General features: G+C 37.4%; 1 protein-coding gene across 1 annotated transcript; it reads right to left on the bottom strand.

Annotated features, from left to right (window-relative positions):
- Nucleotides 1-204: 204 nt before the first annotated feature.
- LOC309382237 (serine protease 27-like) lies at nt 205-12,835 on the bottom strand. Its single transcript, XM_081933823.1, has 5 exons — nt 12,736-12,835; nt 7,445-7,607; nt 6,701-6,972; nt 5,156-5,322; nt 205-3,534 (listed from the first exon to the last, which is right to left on the bottom strand). Exons 1-5 carry the CDS (start codon nt 12,785-12,787, stop codon nt 3,253-3,255), a joined length of 936 nt encoding a protein of 311 aa, XP_081789949.1. The 5' UTR covers nt 12,788-12,835; the 3' UTR covers nt 205-3,252.
- Between the last annotated feature and the right edge of the window lie 2,037 nt (nt 12,836-14,872).

Genomic DNA, 14,872 nt, shown 5'->3' with positions numbered 1-14,872 from the left:
CATTAAAGTATTCAAGACAACACCACTTCATGAATTTAATATTCATTCCTTTAATTTATTCTCAAATGTGAGGACTTCATGATCAACATAGATCTGTTTATAATTTTTGGCTACAATGCCAAATTCTGAGGATGTTTACATACATACATACATATATATTTCTTCACAAACCATGCCATTATTTATTTATTTATTTATTTAAATTAGCTATGGAAATTGCTCAGCCCCCTTTTTTTTAAAGCAGCATAATTATAGTCATTTGTGAATAGAATCACAATTGTCCATTAAATGTGTAGATTCCCTATAGAGTTGTAAAAGAAAAATTGTTTACTGTATCTTTCCAAGAAAAACAAGAATGTAGGATTGAGGGGGAAAGAATACCAGAAATATGGTCTGATGCTAGAAAGCAAATCTGTGTGCCTGGCCTATATGGTAAAATAAAATACATAAATACATGCTGTTCAAAGAAAATAAAGATTTGATTAACTGGCTTTTAGGCAATATGCTAAGAAATCTTGAACCATTATTTTAACACAACTGCTTTTATTCCACTACCTGGAACACTTTTAGCCTGCCATTTAATTGAAACAATCTGTTTATAAATAAGCATTATGGCAAAGGTAACCTATGGTAATGTGGACTCACTTTCTCCTCACTTCGTAGCATGGGAGAACTCTGTTTAAGTGAATATTTTAAACTGCACAGATAGATTGAGGATATGTTTTATGCTAGTGCATCATCTACCTACCAAGAGATGATTTCATGCTTTAGATATAATCTGTAATGTTATGTATTGTAATTTTTTCCCCATTTTCCCATCAGAGATACCCAGGAGAAGCAGTTCCGGCTTCAATCTATCCTTTGTTCAGTGATCTTTTCCAGCCACTTTCTTATCTTACACCAATATTTCCTGACCTTAGGGCAGGTCCATCACATGTGGTAGAATGTTCCCTGCTTATACCCACATCTCCAGCACTCCAGCGATCAGTTTGAGAACATCTTAGCCAATCTGGCTGGTGGTAGATGCCATCGGTAAAATATTTCAGAGTGGTTCTCCTTATAAAATTCCCCACCTAGACTCTTTCTCCAGAAGAAGACAATATTTTTATTCACTTCACCAATGAAAAAAACAGAGAAGAATACATCCGGTTTTCTGAAACACTCTTCAGAAGAGTCAGAAACTGAAAGGTTCATTGAAGAGTTTCCAATGGAATTCAGAAATCAAGTTTAAAAGAACAACTTTGGGCTGTTTTCATACAAAGCATGAGAAAATCAACAAGAAATTGACATTTTTGTACTTCCTTGCACAGAGTAGCTTTAATTTCTTTCAAAACTGAATAGTACTCTCTCTGAGTAATGCAGAGTTACATTCCTATTCCATGATCGTCTATGAGGAGAAGCTGGAAAAATATACCGGTATTGATAGCAGCTATTTTGTCAACAGAACACTTTCAGCAAAGAAGACTTATTTATTTTGTAGTTGTTATATTTCATTATCGCTTCATTCCTTTAGTCTATCTTCAACTCCTATAACAACCCGGTATTATAAGGACTATTAAAAAAATAGGGAAAAAACTTTGTTTCATATGCTCGTAATTACTATATAAGCAAATCTTTGCACACTGAATTTCACAGAAATGTCTTTTTGTGTGTATTTTCAATTGCAAAGTATAACATAGCACATCAGGGTCCCCAATCTGTAGGCTGCAGCCCACTGCCAGCACATGTAGCTCCATCCATGCAGGTGGCATGTGTGCACATTCGCCAATTACACAGATGAAGCTGTGCCTGTGCACATGTACCTGCCCCTCACACACAGCTATTCCCTCTTCCCCCTTCCTCCCCATGCCGGATGGCCAACCCAGAAAAGTTGGGAAACATTGATATAGATTTAACTTTCTCTGAAATTTCAGGTTATTTTAGTGAGGCCTCTGTGGGACTCCAGTATGCTTGCCATTCCTGAAAAATTGATATAAATTAACATTGTTATAACTCTGAAAAAAATGATAAGTATGGAGAAATATTTAAAATAGGTTCCTGGGACTTATCATGTTATGATTCTTCAATGTTATTTAAATGAATAAGAGAAGAGGAAATGGAGGAGGAAGAAACAAGAAAAAATAGATCAAATGAGTACCGTATAGTGGAGCTTTGTCATACATATTTGTATTTAACATTTTTATTGAGTTATAAGATAAAATAATTGTCTTGGCCCCATTGGAGCCTAAGTCCGTGGAGGAGGCGGATCCGGAACTGGGACCGGTGGAGGTTGAGGAGGCAGTGCAAGGTCCCTTGGGCTTGGGACAGCTTGCCAACAGGGAGGAACAGGGGCAGGATGACCAAGAGAGGGCAGGCAGTAGAAATGGAACTCATAACTCAGGTTATGAGCAAGGACTGCATCCTCCAGATCCCTGAGCATGGAGATGGGAGAGGAAGTGGGGACAACCAGGCTGATCTGATGACTCAAGAGGAGAGCACCTCGCTCCTCTTCATAAGGCACACCTGGTCCCTGAGACTTAAGGAGACACTATGGGGAGGGGTGCTTGTCAAGAACAAGCACTGAATTCATGGAGTTTTGTGAACGTCTGGAGTTCATTGGACTTCTTGCCTTCTCATTGCCTTGTTCCTTTGCTTTGTGGACTCATTGCTTTCTCCTTTGCTTGGTGGACTCACTGTCTTTCTCTTTTGCTTTGTGGACTCATTGCTTTGTTCTCTTGCATCACTGGACTTCTTTCCTTGAAGCCATTATGCTAACAGCATTTTGCTGGACTGCTTACAGCCAGAGGCAGCTGGAGGTTTGTGAGTGAGCACTTTGCTCCAGGACTTGCTGTAAACGTGGGAGCGTTGGGAGGGAGGTTGGAGTTTGAACTATCAGCTGACTGTGCTGCCTCTGTGCCTTGCCACGGGTGATCACAATAAGATACAAAATACGAAAGTCAACAGGAAAGCAGTGAGAGGGAAGGGAGGTAAGAAAAGTGAGGAAGGGTTAGAAAAAAGAAAAAGAAGTGTTGACTTCTGACTCTCTTTGTTGCAGTAAAATAAGGCATTAACATCAAGCCATAACTTTTTTGGTTTTTCATAATAATATAAACTAGCCATTTCTATAAAGAATCTATCAACCTAATTGGTAAAACGCAAAATCAAAGCTTCATTTTTTTCCACTTCAAGTAGTCATACAGATTTGAGGTCAATTCCCACGAACTACAGCATGCAATCTAGACAAATTCAGACATGTTCTAACAAGTTTTGTTACTATATAATAATAGTTATGATATTGATAATTAATGAAAGAAGCATAGCTATATTAGCAAAAGCAACCAAGGAACATCCATTGCTAGGGGTAGTTAGGTTTAGGGCATTAATGAAACTAGATTTTACTTCTGGAGCATGTCTCAAAATCCAGCTGGTGTGGGCACTAACCCGAATGTAAATACCAGGACGCTTGGGGGCAGCACAGACATCTCCCCAGCTCACTACACCAGCCAAAACCCAATCTCCATTCCATGGACAAAGCAATGGTCCCCCTGAGTCCCCCTGTAAAATAAAGGAATAAAACATTACTCTTCAAGAATATAACATCTATTGTCAGGTTCTTATATATGACTGATAGGTGAATCTTACTTCAACCTTAGATATACGATCATATCACACTACCCAAAGGCTTTGAGCAAGACAGTCTAGATGGGGCAAAGTGCTCTGTATTCCAAGAAAAGAAAATGATGAGAGGATTCAAAAGGAATATCTCACTGATTTCCACTTATGGCTCACAGCAGGGGCAATTGACTCTCTCCATCCAATGGTAAACTGACCTTGTTCAATCAGTACATTTGTAACAAAAGCAAATATTAAAAACCCAAATTTCAGTTGCCTTTTGAAAAAGTGCCTTTGGGACAACCATGACCTGCCTGACTGAGAATCTCCATAGACAAATATCAAAAAGGGGCTAAATCTTGGTCAGGAAAATAGATGTATACAAACAAAATACCTCTTACAATAATAATTAATAACAACTTAATTAGCATATGTCTTTGCAATAAACAGAAATAGCTCACATTAAAAGGCATATTAAAATGAATGAGGCACAAATAAGCCATTTTGTGCTTATTTTGTTGTTCAGTACATATTATGAACTGGTGCTAAATTGCAGAATGTTTAATGCTGTTTAAATGTTTAATTTAATATCTTTAACCAGCCCCTTGAAAATTTGATATCTAAATTCAGGTACCATCCTAGAATTTATGAATAATTTAGTAATGTAGAAATTCCCCAATATTAAGTAATTTAGTAATGAACATTCCTTAATATTAACTTTGAAAGTCATGATTAGACCAAATTTTTATCAATAAATTAGACAGGAGGGAAAAACACATCTATTCAGGGGCCAATCTCATTTGAGGAGAATGATGTTCCAGAGGGCAAATGCCATGCCAGAATTATTTCTGGAACCCATCAAATGAAACTCCTTGGCTGATGAGACGCCATATATACTAGAAGGGCAGAGATTCTCATTCCTATGGTAGCAATTTTACTGTCTCCATCTTCAGACCAATCAGCACCTTGTTACTTGGAAAGCCAGCAGCTCAGGTCCAAGACCTGAGCTGCACATGGTAGGGTGAGTTCCTGTCCTCACTCCAGCTCCTGTCCACCTAGCAGTTTGAAAGCATTCAAATGCAAGCAGAAAAATGGGTAGTACTTTGATGGGAAGATAACAGTGCTCTGTAACATGATGTCTACATGACCATGGAAATATCTTTGGACAGGGCTGGCTCAATGGTCTTGAAAGAGAGATGAACACCACCCCCTGATAGTTGGCAATAACTAGCAGAGTAAAATCTGCAGGGACTCATTTACCTTTCCCTTCACCTATATGTATAGTTGTGATAAAAAAAATGCAATATGCTTAAAATGAATAAAAAAGAATGTTAAATTCTATAATGGTTAGGTTACTGGGCCTACAAACAAAGAGACTGTGAATTTTAGCTCAACCCTAGGTACAAAACCAGTTGGGTAGTCTTGGTCAAGTCATTCTCTCTCATCCTAGGAAGAAGGCAAGGGCAAGCCCTCCCACAAAATCTGGCCAAGAAAAGAGACTTTTCAAGGCAATCAACAGAAGTCAACAATGACTCAAAGACACATGCACACAAATGATTATTACCTGGCAAGCATCCTTCCCTCCTTCCATGTAGCCTGCACATATCATGTCATCTTTTATTACTTCCACCATCCCAGGCTCTTTATAGTCACTGTAAAGACTCTCACAGGTAGCCCTGTCAACAAGGGGAAGAAGCACTTCCTGCAAAAGCTCAGGTTCAGGAAGTGGGACTGACAAAAAGAGAAAATAAATCTATTTCTTCAGATTGCATCAAAGGAGAAAGTAGAAAATCTATGTAAAAGAATGAATTTCAGCACACTGAACAGTTTGTCAATGCATTTATTGCTGCTGAAATTTAAACAAATTTAAACTATTAAACAATTTATCATCATGCTCTTCTTTAAACAATTATTTAAATTACACAAATTCTAAACAATGATTAAAGGTGCATAAGCCCATTTTATCTTGCATTTGTCCAGACAATTATTAAAATCTTTGATAACCTAATTCTATTTTTACTTGTTCTTTTTCCTCCAGAAAAAGTATTATTTTATGTTAGTCTTCATAAATCCATCTCAAAATGTTGCTCCATTCCAACAGAACCAATTAGTAGAAATTGGGGGCAAGATAAGGTTCTAATTGTGTGTGTATGTGCATTAAGGATTTTGTGCTTAACTTGTTTCTGGCTTGCATTTAAAATATAAGCAATGTTTTTAAAGATCTACAAAAAAATGACCACCAATGGATGAAATAGGTTCATAAAAATGGTTGTAGAATCAAGGCTGGTCACATGGTGCCTTGATTTACAACAACAACGATTTAAAACCAAACTTCTGATCCCAATTTTGATTGTAAATCAGGGACTAATGCATTTCTGCTAATAATTTGGAACATACTTATGCATGAGTAGCTACAAACACCAAAAGAGATAGAACTTCATATAGATATATAGGCTAGCTAGATAACTAGATTAGACAGCTAGATGGATAGATGGGTAGAGGGTAGATGGGTAGAGGGATAGAGGGAAAGGGAGAGGGGGAGAGAGGGGGGGATAAAATATATAGACATATAGAAGATATATATATATATATATATATATATATATATATATATATATATATATATATATATATATATATATATATATATATATATATATATATATATATGTTGTATTTGTGCTGATAAAATAAAGGGAGACTGATTTGTGCTGATAAAATAAAGGGAGAAATAAAGAGGTATTTTAATATTTAGGCATACCAGGGGTTGTAACACAAACAAATATATATATATATATATATATATATATATATATATATATATATATATATATATATATATATATATATATATATATATATATATATATATATATATATATATATATATATATATATATATATATATATATATATATATATATATATATATATATATATATATATATATATATATATATATATATATATATATATATATATATATATATATATATATATATATATATATATATATATATATATATATATATATATATATATATATATATATATATATATATATATATATATATATCACATAATATATAAATATATCAGATATCCTCACCTTGTGGTCCAATGTTCCCCCAGCCTGCAACCCAACAACCCAATCTGGGAGGGAAGATGATGGAAGATCCTGGTAGGCAGGCAGGCTGGATATGCTGGGTGAAATTCACAGGTGTTTCAAGTTCTATTAGTGCAATATCTTTGCCTTCTATGAGCGCAGTGTAGTTGGAGTGCATGATAATTTGCTTCACATTTACTAGTACCGACTCTGGTCCAGGATTGGAGAGATTGTAGGATCCCAAAAGAATGGCAAATAAAGAGGGATCTGAGAGACTGTAGACCGAGAAAATAGCTAATATAACATAAACAGGAATATGGGGATGAAAACAGATATATTGTTTAAAATTCAGCTAGGAAGAGGAGGAGGTTGAAATTAGGCAGTTAAGAGAAAGTTGAAGAGGTATTTTAATTGTGGTTGGGAAACAGGAAAAGAAATCTTGTGAGGAGATTGGACTTTACACACACACACACCCAACCCCCCCCCCAAAAAAAAAAACATGATAGAATCTACTGGACAAGGTGTGACTGACAACTCACTTCCTCAGAAATGGGAGAACATGAGTCATGAGTGGCTAACAATAGCTAATAGCTTGAATCTATGGTTTCTCCGTGAAAGAATGGGAGAAACGTATAACCAGGATGCCAGATCTCTTAGTAAAAGGAATGAAGCTTAATTAGTTTAAATTAGTTCCAGAAGTCTGAGAGGTTTTGTATGAAGGGAGTGAAGTTTGGAAACTGATCTCACCTGGCAAAGCAATGTGCTGCTGAGAGAACCCAGCGTGAGGCAATGAGGGTTCCCCCACATTGATGTGACTTTAACATCTGTATGCTGGCCTGCCATGGCCATGAACCCACCTCAGCTTCTGAACCTCCTACTATTCGGGAAGAGGGGATAAATCGGCCACAAGCTATGGGGAGAGCAAGATAGGCAGATTAGTGTCTGGATCCTGAGTTCCCTGCAGCTGAAATCCACAGAAAATTTTATTCACCTGGAGGTGGCTGGGCCTCTGTAATGCCTGTGAAGATAAGAAAATAAATATCAAAAGAGACTGAATGGATTGAACAGGAAAGCCAAAGATAAAACAAAAGAGGGCATATATATAATCTAGAAGTTATATACTACATTAGGATCATTTTTAGATCAGGAATGTCTATCATGGCATGGAAGATACATTTTTGAATTCATTATTCATTAATTCATTCATTCATTAACATATGAGACTTGGAACTTTAAAAATGTGCTGTTATTAAAAATGACCATTCTCAGTGCAGCAAGTATCACTACTTTGTTTATCTCTGGTAAAATACAGAACTGAAGGAACTTTTGACCCAATACCATTCAAAGAGTTTCAGAGCTCAGGAGGATTTGTATGACATAAAACGAGTGAGACATCTTCAGCACTTTTCTTAACATTGCCTCTATACATTACCGTTCTCTTCCTTTTAAAAATTAAATTAAAGTATTACTTTAATTCCAAAATAAAATAAGAGTAGATGAGATATTTGTAAAATTCTGTTTTCACTTTGACATTATGGGATACTGAGTGTAGATTAATGAGAAAAAATGAATTTTAGCAAATGTAGAATCAGACTGAAGCATAACAAAATTGACAAAAGTGAAGAGGGTTTGAATACTTTCTTAATACACACACACACACACACACAGAGAGAGAGAGAGAGAGAGAGAGAGAGAGAGAGAGAGAGAGAGAGAGAGAGACAGACAGACAGACAGACAGACAGACAGACAGACAGACAGACAGACAGACAGACAGACATATGTCTGTGTATTTGTAAAACAGAAATAGCATGAAGGAAGAAAATGTTTCAAAAGAAACCCAGGCCTGGCCACAGAATATAAGTTGTGTGGGTGTAGGTGTGTGAAAACATTTGAATCTATATTTTTCAGTCCAAAGTCAACTTTCTCCTTAATGCTTTTTAAGAGAGAGAGTTAAAAGAGCATGAGAATTAGATTACTGAGTTTAACATTAAATGGCAACAGATCACACATCTCTATTAATTTTCCTCAAAAGAACACAAGTAAGCCAGTTGTTTTCCCAGGTGGCGAATCAATTCCTTTCTGTCCTTCAAACTATAAAAGAGAGCTTCTGTGGCAGGATAGAAAAATATTTTTCCCATTTTAAGTATAGCCCAAATGATCATTCCTTATATGTGCTTGATCCATATCTGAATGTAATCAAATATCCAATGCAATATGCTCTCTGTAAGTGAAGAAACTTAGCAGTAGAATGATAAACTGTTGTTGTTGTTAGTTGCAAAGTCATGTATGACCCATCGTGACCCCATTGACAATGTTCCTACAGGGTTCCTGTTCTCTGCCATCCTCTGAAGTCCATTTAAGCTCACGCCTACTGCTTCTGTGATTCCATCCAGCCACCTAAATCTGTCATCTCCTTCTTCTTTTGCCCTCAATCTTTCCCAGCATTAAACTCTTCTCCAGTGAGTCCTTCCTTCTCATTTGGTGGTCAAAGTATTTGAGTTTCATCTTTGGGATCTGGCCTTCTAAAGAGCAGTCAGGGTTGATCTCCTCTAGGACTGACTGGTTTGATCACCTTGCAGTCCACGGGATTCGCAGGAGTCTCCTCCAGTAAAGCCTCAATTCTTTGGCGCTCAGCATTTCTTATGGTCCAGTTTTCACAGCTATACATAGCCTTGATGATACACACTTTTGTTGGAAGGTGATGTCCCTGCTTTTTAGTATGCTAATAATATATTAGCTTTGGCAATAGATGACAGTCCATATATAATAAGGTTTAGAGTGCCCAATTAGCACCATGTAAGAACACCACAAATTGAAGTATCATTTCAAGAATAATTCTAGACAACAACAAAGAAGCAATGTCTTTTTTAATTTTTTGCCAATATCTAGTGATTTTCAACATTTTTGCAGCCAAATTATGGTACACCTTACTATGAAAATCAATATCTGATCCTGGATGCACTATAATTAGAGTATGGTAGTCAAAGCAATCAACAGAAAGACAGAAAATGTGAATGATCTTTTTTTTTTTACATATTTCTGAATTTACAATTAAATCTTTCCACCTTTAAACTTTTCTGCATTAATGTAAGTTTTCTACTCTCTTACTTATATGCTATATTCTTATAATTCTTCTTCCAATGCCCCTTAGTGAACATTTGAACTTATTTTTTAACTTCCACTCCTATGGGTCTATAACACAAGTATACAACTTGAGGCTCCAAGCTACATATGGCCCAAACACCTTGAGAGAGACAAAAATATCCCCAGAAGGGAAATATGTCCTAGACACTTGTGCGAATGTATATTGCAATATACAGCCTCTGGAGCCTGGGGAGGGCAAAAAATGGCTCTTAAAAAAGGGTGAACTTGCATGCCCTGACAAATGGCTCCGCGTGCCACCTGTGGCATGTATCCCATAGATTCGCCATCACTACTATATACTTCACTCACTGGTTACCTGTGCTTCACGACAAAACTATGTGATCAGGGAATGCAGAAGAAATCTGGTTCACTCTTATTCGATCTGTTGGCTCAGTGGTGGTCAGTGATTGAAGCACGTAAAGGAATATCATTCCCACTGCCTTGAATCTGGAAGCAGTTCCTTAGGTGGAAGGCATAGACATTTTAGTGAGGTACTGACATTTAGTACTATAAGGAGCCCCAACTGCTCCTGAGTGAAGAAGTGAAACATCTGCCAGTTTGAACTGAGGTAATGGAATGTGTGGCAACTGGCAGTTGGAACAGAGTTTTTTTCAGGTGGGGTGGGGGAGTAGAATGTCTATCTTCTTAGCATCACAGCATGTTAATTACTGTATAAGAAATACTAATGATCTGATAGTCATTTCAAAAAATACTTTCTTAGCGAGCACCTAGAAGCCAAGAGGAACATATGTGCCAAATTTCAAGTTTGTAGGCTTTAGGTTCTGGAGATTTCATCATGAGTGAGTGGTGCATATATAGCTTATCATACATACCATACTGATTCTGAGGTTACAAATCTAATAAATAATTGCATTCAACAGAAGAAGCATTTTTGAAATGGCAGTAAGCAAATGAAAACCATCCTTCCAATTATGCCTTCTAATATTATAGCCGATATATAATTTTTGTCTTTACTTCCTATAGTTCTGAACCATGGGAATTAGAGTCCAGAAGTACATTGTGTTGCTTTCTCCTGATTTTTAATATTTATCTAATATTTATTTAGATTAATCTGGAAAACAGTCCTAAAGGTATATTTAACTCAGCTGTAGGTCTCAGCCCATGGAGAGATACCATGACCTTCCACTTGCCGTGCTTGAAGAGCTTATAAGGAGCTGGATGTGGAGCAACAGGTTGAAACTGAACCCTGGCAAGACCGAGTGACTCTTGGTTTAGAGTTCTTTGGTCCATGGAGAATTGCCACCTTTGGTCTTGGATGGAGTGGAACTGTCCAAAACAGATCCTATGCATAATCTGGGGTTTTACCTGGACTCAAAAAGCAGGTAGCAGTTATGCAAGGAAGGCCTTTGCACAACTGTGCCCTTTTTATGCCCTTTCCTGGACCAACAAACTCTACTCATGGTCACTCATACCCTAACCACCTCCTTTCTTGACTATTGCAATGCGCTCTAAATGGGCCTGCCCATGAAAAGCATCTGGAAACCTCAGTTGGTACAACTGGAGCATGGCTTTGTGTAGATATTGATGCACACATGTATCATCTCTCCTGTAGAAGCTGCATTGGTTACTGATTCACTTATGGGTGCAATTCAAGATACTGGTTGTCACCTTTAAAGTCTTTCGTGGCTTGGGACCAGGTTATCTGAAGGGTCCTCTCTTGCCAGTCACATCTACCTGACTCACCAGAGTGGGGAGGCAAGGAATGTTGTAGGTTCTGTCCCCAAGGAGATACATTTGGCAGGACCCAGAAGAAGGGCCTTCTCTGTGGTGTTTCCCTCCCTTTGGAACCTCATTTCTCCAGAAATTAGACTGGCCTCCATTCTTTTGGAAAGCCCTGAAAACGTGGTTCTTCCAGCAGGCCTGGGGAACCTAGAGCGGGATAGAGCCATTTAATGAGATAGAGTCCATTAAATGGCTGGCATGAATGTAAGTTGTCACCTGGGTGTAGGGGGGTTATTATTTTACTTTTTTATTTATTTTTTATTATTTTATTTTGTGTTTTTATGTCCTGTAAACCACCTTGAGTTGCCATATGAAAGTAGGTGGCAATATGTGTTTTCTAAATAAGTAAATAATAAATACATTTTAAAGAGAGAGAAAGAAGGCACCTGTAGCGTAAACCTCAGGAAATATTCCATCAACAAATGTATGATTCTAGAATAATCACAGCTTAATAAATACTGCTAATCCCAATGTTGGGAAAATAATATTAAATCCAAACATATTTCTAAAATTTCCATTAAAACAAAACAAACCCTTTTTCAGAATCCAAATAACAAATTCAAATTATTTTTTAGTGAACAAAAGGAACATTAATTAAAAATCTGCTATTTAACAGTCCTGTATAAAGCCAGTCTCAGCTAGATATACAGGAGTTGGAAGACTGCTCTGGAATTTATGAGTCAAAGTAACTATTATACTCTTGTTACCACATTTACCAAAGAAAAGCATGTATAATTGGATTCTTTCCTGCCTTCAGAAATTTATCTCCTTAAAAATAAAATAAAAGATTTCTTTTAAAAAAAAATGTTTCAATTAAAATAGGAGATAAATACATAATATATTTTCATACCATTCTAGTATCAGATCTAAGATCTTAGCCAATTGCATTGATTTAAAGTAGAGATCCTTTCTAAAATCAAAACAAGTAAAATAAAATTAGTAACCTGTCCTGGATTAAATAGGCTAACCTTTCCCTTTTGTAAAAATAAAAAGGAGGAGTGATTTCTCTCATTATCTGTTGGTGTTTATGTTTAATTTTTCAAAATAAAAAAATGGGTGCCTAGTAAATGAGAGGAATGAATCTCTTTGTATTTTATACACCCACCTATTTTGAAAAAAAAAAGTTCCTTAAAGAAAATATATTCTCTTACCCATCAGAAGAGAGAGGAGGGTCAGACTTTCAATTCCAAGAAATCTCACCATCTTTGTTTAATGAATCTATTTTGATTTAAGTCAAATAATAAAAGAAGGAAAAAGTGAACAGGTAGATAAAGTATAAAAGAATATAAATAACTTTCACTGTACTCTGACCTCCTTTTATAAACTTTATACTCCCTATATAACTCCTCCCAACATCATAAAGGAAACAGATTGCTGTTTTTGTTTAAATAATGAATTTGATACTGATTTTTTCAAGGGGACTGAGAGTTAACACTTGACTCTTTCCCAGGGTAGGGTGGAGCCTTTTTAATTGTTTTACTCCAAGAAAGGGGTAGGTCCGTGAGAATCCAGATAGATCAAAGACCAATGAAGTATTTACAGAGCTTAGAAGGAATACACGAAAGCAACTGTGTTATGTGACTGTTCATTTCCAAAGAATGATTCTGTATTTGGACATAGTGCATGCATTTAAGGTTTCTTTATAGATTTCTAGGACTGTCCATGTCCTACTTACCCCACTGATTTGAGCTTCTGGATATAGTCAGGGGTGGGCTGCCACGGGTTTTCCCGGGTTTGGGAGAACCCATAGCTAATGTTATGGCCAGTTCGGAGAACCTCCAAATCCCACCAGGCCTTGCCACTGCAACCCCACCACGCCCCTCCCAGGAGTCTCCACACAGCCCATTTTGGATGCAGCCCATGGAGGCTCAGAGGGGGGAACTGACCACCTAGAAGGCCTCCAGAGCCCGAGGGAGGAGGTTTTTGTCCTCCCAGAAGCTCAAGGAAAGCCTCCAGAGCCTGGGGAAGGTGAAAATGCCCCCCCTGCCATGTTGCAGGAGTCTGACTAGGCCAGTGATGGCGAACCTTTTTTGGCTCGCGTGCCACAAGTGGGGGGAGCGCAGGGGGGTCAAGTGCGGGCGTGCCGCACCCATAATGCAACGCGCGACCCCCCAGTGCGCATGCGTGCACAACACGCGACCCCCCCCCCCATTTTTACATGTTTTTTTTTGCCCTCCCCAGGCTCCAGGGGCTTTATAGGAGCCTGGGGAGGGCGAAAAGAGCCTCCCCCGACCCCCCGGAGGCCCTCCGGAGGCTTCAGGGACTGTCTCGGACGGTCCCTGAAGCCTTCAGAGCGCTTAAAACCACCCTCCGAGCAAACCGGAAGTGACCCTATTTTCTTGCCACTTGTATGATTCATGCACATAGTATGGCACTCACAATTAAATGCTTGGTTTTGCTTGACAGAAGGACTGATAATATTACCTGCACAAACATCTATGTTACATGGACTGATAACCCTATGAGCTTTAAATTGCTGGCAATAGAAATGTTCTGTATCAATTAATTCTCTGTCTCCGCTGTTCAGTTTAAATGTTTATCCAGAAAATCTGTGAATTTAATGCCAAGTAACTCAGTCCCTTTCTTGGATGGGTGCAAACCATTTCTTTTGTAGAGGACCTGTCTTATTATCAGGGAAATACAGTAGCTATGCAGCCTATACATCTTGTATTCTTTCTATTCAAATATCATATAGTCAAATATTGCTCAAGTCAGATTCAGTTTCTGACGACTTCATGGATAAATTTATTTGTTTATTTTATTTTTATTCATTTTTATCCCAACTGTACTATTGTGATAAATAACTCAAGGTGGGAACAAACCCAATACTACTTCTTCCTCCATGCAGGCTTCTTAGTCACAATATGCAAATATTTTTTCTTTGTGTTCTGTTGTTGAAAACTAAACACTGGAAGATCTGTTCTTCACGAAGTTCAAATAAACCAGGCACAATGACAAAGCTGACTTTCAGTAAAACTCTTATACAAAAAATATTCCTCCAACTACAGGTATCCAAAAGAGAGAGTTTGAAATTATTATATGCACAATACATTTATGTGATAATTTCTATAACAATATGTGAAGTAAATACAAGATGTTAATGTCCATCTGGATATTTTCAACATTCCCTTATTTTATTCTTTATTGTTGTTGTTGTTAGCTGCAAAGTCGTGTCTGACCCATCACAACCCCATGGACAATGTTCCTTCAAGCTTCCTGCCGTCTATCATCCTCTGGAGTCCATTTAAGCTCATGCCTACTGCTTTGATGACTCCATCCAGCTACCGC

The sequence above is a fragment of the Natrix helvetica genome (assembly GCF_964273705.1).
Source record: "Natrix helvetica genome assembly, chromosome: Z".
Taxonomy (NCBI): Eukaryota; Metazoa; Chordata; class Lepidosauria; order Squamata; family Natricidae; genus Natrix; species Natrix helvetica.
The sequence above is the reverse complement of the archived record's forward strand: the minus strand, read 5'-3'. Positions and strand labels throughout refer to the sequence as shown.